The sequence below is a fragment of the Equus asinus genome, chromosome 2 (genome assembly GCF_041296235.1).
Source record: "Equus asinus isolate D_3611 breed Donkey chromosome 2, EquAss-T2T_v2, whole genome shotgun sequence".
NCBI classification, from domain to species: domain Eukaryota; kingdom Metazoa; phylum Chordata; class Mammalia; order Perissodactyla; family Equidae; genus Equus; species Equus asinus.
The window spans coordinates 164693707-164699706 of NC_091791.1; the positions used below are offsets into that span (position 1 = coordinate 164693707).

The 6000-nt window shown below is 37.4% G+C and overlaps 1 protein-coding gene across 1 annotated transcript; it reads right to left on the bottom strand.

The window, feature by feature from the left end:
* Positions 1–4274: 4274 nt before the first annotated feature.
* OR6S1 (olfactory receptor family 6 subfamily S member 1) lies at positions 4275–5270 on the bottom strand. Its single transcript, XM_014844575.3, has one exon. The coding sequence runs from the start codon at positions 5268–5270 to the stop codon at positions 4275–4277; it is 996 nt and encodes a 331-aa protein (XP_014700061.1).
* Between the last annotated feature and the right edge of the window lie 730 nt (positions 5271–6000).

Here is a 6000-nt window from a genome sequence, read left to right on the forward strand (position 1 = left end):
TATGTCTTTTTCTTTCTGTGCTGTATTTTGTAAACTTTCTTAAGATCTATTTTAGTTTACTAAATATCTCTTTGCCTCTCTAATCTTCTGTGCAAGATATTCAGTCTTTAATTTCAATAATATTTTTCATTCTAGACTTTTTATTGTTTTTTGTAACTGCCTGTTTTTATTTTATCATGCTATTGATCTTCAATTTCTTTAAACATTTTGAACATTCTTAATTTACACTCTATATCTAATGTTAATATTATCTGAAGTTCTTAAGGGTCTAAGTCTGCTGTTTATTGTTTATCTGCTGACTCCTGTTCTTAGAGTCCTGATTGCTTGTGTGTCTTTTTGTAATATGATAGCTTTACTGATATAATTCACCCATTTTAAGTGTACATTTAAATAGTTTTACTATATTTGCATAGTCGTAAATCATCACCACAATCAATTTTAGAATATTTTTATCGCTCCAAAAAAGAAACTCTGTACCTCATTAAAAGTCACTCTTCATTTCCTGCCAACCTTCTGCTGCAGCCCTGGGCAACCACTAATCTACTTTCTTTATATATAGATTTGCCGATTCTGGATGTTTCATATAAGTGGAATCATACAAGATATGGTCTTTTATGACTGACTTCTTTCACTTCGCATTGTGTTTTTAAGGTTCATCCATGTTGTAGCACGTATCAGTATTTCATTCTTTTTTATTGCCAAATAATATTCTGTTGTGTGGATATGCCATATTTTATTTATCCATTCATCAGTTAATGGGCATTTGAGTTGTTTCCACTTTTTGGCTTTATAATGCTACTCTGAACATCATGTAGACGTTTTTGTGTGGACACTAAAGTTTTCATTTCTCTCAGGTATATACCTAGGAGTGGAATTGATGGGTCATATGGTAACTCTATGTTTAAACTTTTGAGGAACTGCCAGATTGTTTTCTAAAGTGGCTGTACTATTTCACATTCCCACTGGCAGTATCTGAGGGTTCCAATTTCTTCACATCTTCACCAATACTTGTTAGTATCCGTCTTTTCCATATAGCCATCCTAGTGGGTGTGAAGTGGTATCTCATTGTGGTTTGATTTGATTTCCCTGATGACTAATGATGTTGAGCTTTATGTGCTTATTGACCATTTGTATAAGTTCTTGGGAGAAATGTCTGTTCATATCCTTTGCCAATTTTTTAATTGGGTTGTTTTCTTTGTATTATTGAGACATAGGTGTTCTTGTATATTCTAGACACAAGTCCCTTATGAGATTTATGATTTGCAAGTATATCCTGTCTTTTTGTGAGATGTCTTCTTGACTTTCTTGATAGTGTCCTTTGAAGCACAAAAGTTTTTAATTTTGAAAAGTTCCTTGTATGTGTTTTTATTTTAAGGATTATGAGCTTATGTTCAAGAAGACTTTATCTAAGGGAGTCTTGTGCTATTTTTGCTGAAGGTGAGACCCTCTTGAGAGATTTTGTATTCATTCTACCTGTGGGTATTATCTACTGGGAACAATGTTTATATTAATATATTAGCTTGGGGTTTCCCAGAAGACACAATTTTGTGTATGAGGGCAGAGCTTCGATTAAGAATTCTCAAGGATGACTTTTTTCTTGAGTAGGAAAAATTTGCTAATTGCCTTCCTTTGCTGCAAGGGAAATTCTTTTCTGGTTTACCCTTTCACTGACAATTGCCCTCCAAGGGTTCTAACTGTATGTGGGAGATTCCATTTCAAATAGTCACTGGAGTAGGTCTAGTGTGAGGATGATTACTACCTTCAAGCTGTTGGTTACTTGAGTTTAGCAGTCTCTCTCAGGGCAGTGGCTATCATCTGCTCATCAGTTTTTCATTCAGTTAACAAATATTCCTTGGGCAACTTCTATGTACCAGGCTCTGTTCTAGGTGTTTGAAATGTATCCTTATTTTCAGCTTCCTCTTAATTTGTGATCTCTGGGAATAACCTTTATTTTCTTGACAACTTGGCTAATGTTTAATGGCTTCATTGAAGAGGATACACCTGCAAAACAAAACAAAAAAAAGAGCAACTGGAAATGTAGAGAGAAAATCAGGCACTTGTGGCCCCAGGGAAGCCAAAGAAAAAGACTATTTCAAATAAGAGGCCAAGATCAGTTGTGCCAAGTGCTGCTGAGATTAGATGAAGAGTAAAAAATTCCTTATGGAAAAGGAATTTGTAAAATAAGATTGAAAAAATAAAATCACAGATTGCTCCCTGATACAATTTTTATTTTGTTATTTCTATCCCTAATCGTATTCAATTTCCTAATATTTACTCTTATGTTTTATTAGTAAAATATCATCTTGTTAGACCCATTTTTAAATTTCACAATGGTCTTATTGCATTTTGACCCATGGTTAGATATATATCTTACCCAAAAGTCTGTGAATTCCTTGATGGCAGGGACCATGTATTTGTACTTCTCCATACCAACTTTCTTCCCAGAACATGGTAGTCAATATGTCTTTATTGAATTGAGTCCAAAGTAATTTCCCACAATAAAATAATGTTGAAAATAGATGGTTTAACATGCTTTATTGACAAAATATAGGGGGAATTCCCTCCAGAAATGCTATAAACTGTTATATGAATTCCTCTCTTTGGCCGGTGTCTGGGATTGACTTCGGGTTTTCGAGCTCCATGAAATCAGGTAGTTTTTAAGGCAATACTTCATCTGGTCTCTGGGCAACACTTCTAGATCACTCCAGAAGAATTCTTTTCCCCTCCTCAAATCACTGATCATTCTTTCCAATTCTTTAGTTTTCACTCAGAAATCTTTCAGGATAGAAATATTTGGTGTGTGTTTTGTGTATTACTAAAGAACTAGATGAAAACATTATTATTTCCAATGCCCATTGTAGCTTTACGGCCTTCTCTTTGCATGCTAATCTTCAGTTGTCAATTTTGCGGCACTATTTTGAGGTTGATGTGCTATCAGTCCCTACCTTGATATTTAATATTTTTAAACATTGTCTCTATGTATACAAATACTCTCCAAAGTGGAATTAATTCCTGTTCAATGAATGATAGCCTCTGAAAATTTCTCTAACAAGAACATACTAGAAAAGGTAAAACAATTTTCATACGACCTCCAGTGTCATTTTATAAACCCCCTTACCATCCCCATTCCTCCGAATTGTTATTTGTCTCTTAATCTTCCTCTCTAAACTCAAAGCTGCTTGAGGTTAGGAACCATTTCCTGTTCAGCTTTCCATATATTAATATATTACAGTATCCAATAAAGATGCTTAACAGATCTTTGTTGAATAAACGAATAAATAAATGAATAAATGAATGAACATTTGTTCAGGATTTCCAATGGCACCACAAATGGTAACTATTCCCTTTCAAATATCCAATGAGGTAGATAAAATGTACCACAAAGTCTTGTTCTTGGTAGGTACAACAATAGTTGGCATTTTTAACTCTGATATCAAAAGTCCTCATCTCAATCTCAATTTTGCTAAAAACAAAAGAAGTTTGAAGACAAGACATAAAAGAATGTAAAAAGGTGGACAAATGAAAGGAACATAATCCAGTGACAAAATGAGTGGAAATGTCTTTAATTCATCTTTGTAATAAAGTGAAAATTAGAAAAACACATTAAATGCTATTATTCATGAAATCTCTCATGGGTCTGCTTTTTCAGAGGCACCTGGGATTGCTGTGGAGAAGTGAATAACTCCCTTATTAAATTTGCTTTACCTCTTTTCCATCTGACAATAAATGCAATTTTGGGGAGAAAGTGTATACAAAAGTATCCAGATAATCTATTTATTTTATTTTTATGATTATAAGGAAGTTTTTCTTAAAACAGCTGGAAGACGGAACTGAGAATTTTAACCAGTTTTTAACTTTTGGCAAAGGTCGCACATAGATCCCTCTAAGAAGTGGATTGAAGCTATGAATTCTCTTCCTAAACAAATGCGTATAGGCTCAAATACATAAAATTTACATACTAATGGTGCTTATAAATTTTCTGAAGCCCATACTTAGACTCCCTGATGACCATGGACCCTTAGGTTAAGATCTCACAGGTTGGAAGTTCTTATGGTGTAATGACAGTAATGATTGTGATATCAATAATAATACGGATTTATGTATGAGATAGAATCAAATTTTGCCTGAAAGAGAAGAAGGATAGACTTGTTAAATCTGGAGTTCTTTAGTGGTTCCAGCACTCAGTCATTTGGTGATGTCCATGCTGATGGTAGGAAGGAGAATGACAACGGAGAAGACTTGGACTGAAGACTAATTATCACATCCCTTCACCTTCACCTCACTGTTTTCTTATTGAAACTCTTAGCAAGTAAAAGATCCCCCAAAAAGCCTGCTACCACCTTCCTGAACATGTCTTTCAAAGCTTCCTTGACTCGCTCATTGCGCAAGGCATAGATGAATGGATTCAGCAGTGGTGTCACAAATGTTGTTACCACTGTCACTGCCCAGTTAGTATCCACAGAGCCACTCTGTGATGGCCTCACATAGAGAAAAATGGCACTTCCGTAGAAAAGAGTCACCACAATCAAGTGGGAGGTACAGGTAGAGAAGGCCTTCTGACGGCCTGAAGCAGAGGGGATGTGCAGGACAGCCAGGACTATGTGGCCATAGGACACGGCAGTAATCATCAGTGAGGATACAATGACAAGAGAGGCAAGGACAAAGTCAGTTTCCTCCAGCTTCTTGGTGTTGGTGCATGCCAGGCGGAGCAGTGGGCCACTGTCACAGAAGAAGTGCTGCACTACAGCATCCTGTTCACAGAAAGGAAGCAAGGCCACAGCCACTGTGGGGCCAAGCACAGGGAGTAGTCCCCCCATCCAGCAGGCCAAGGCCACCCAAAAGCACACAGCACCATTCATGAGCAAGGGGTAGTGAAGAGGGTGACAGATGGCCAGGTAGCGATCCACAGACATGACGGCCAAAAGCAGAAACTCAGAGGCCCCAAGAAAGAAGTAGAAATAGAATTGGGTAATACATGCAGCAAAGGAGATAGTGTGTTGCCTCGAGAGGAAATTGCTCAGCATCTTGGGAATGATGACAGAAGTGAGCAGGATCTCTAGGCAGGACAGGTTACCCAGAAAGAAGTACATGGGAGTCTGCAGGCGAGTATCAGCTCCTACCACCCCAACAATCAACACATTGCCTGTTAGAGTCAGCAGATAGACAAGAAGGAAGACAGAAAACAATTCTGCTTTTGTGCTGTTGAGATTCGGGAAACCTGCCAGGATGAACTCTGTCACACCACTGCTCTGGTTCCCAGCAGAAGCCATTATCTTCTCCACCTGTGCAACAACATGAACATGATCCTGGTGATCTTCTCCAGATCAGGTCTTCTCCAGAACAATCCTGAAACTTATTTTATCATGATATGGCACACATATCCCCACATTTTCCAATTACAGAGTCTGTTAAGACCTAAAGGACCTGAGGTCCTCATCTAATTGATTTTAGAGCTGGGGAAGATTTTCCATAAAGTGTAGCTAAAACTTAGGTATGAAAATGCCAAAAGCCTCCATCTTTACACATCCTATTCTCAAATCTTAACTGATAATACCTCATTATTATAATAACAATATCATTGAGCATCTGAGTTGGGCAAAAATGTCAGAAAAATGATTTTGTGAAGAATATGATTCCCATTTAACCAGGATCAGAACTTGAGCCAGACTGCCTAGCTTTGAGTTCCAGCAACTCCACTTACTAGCTGAGCAGCCTTAGAAAAGTTACTTTACTTCTCTGTGCTCCTCAGTTGTAAAATACTCTAAGAAGCAAGTGAAATAATAGTGAAAAGGGCTTAAAAGAGTTTCCAGCACTTAGCTCACAAATGTTGTGGTAGAGAAAGCCCTGGACTGCAAGTTATGGCACCAGACTCTAGACGTGGCCTGTCACTTCCCCTGGAAGGCTATCAATGAATCCAGCTCCTGTTTGTCCTTCAACTGGTCTGCTGTAGAATGAGTCATAGGAATCTAGGCCATTAGTATACCTATTATACGAAATTAC

Bases quoted from the DNA above. Each gene is read 5' to 3' on its own strand.
- OR6S1 (XM_014844575.3), bottom strand. From the start codon at position 5,270: ATGGCTTCTGCTGGGAACCAGAGCAGTGGTGTGACAGAGTTCATCCTG.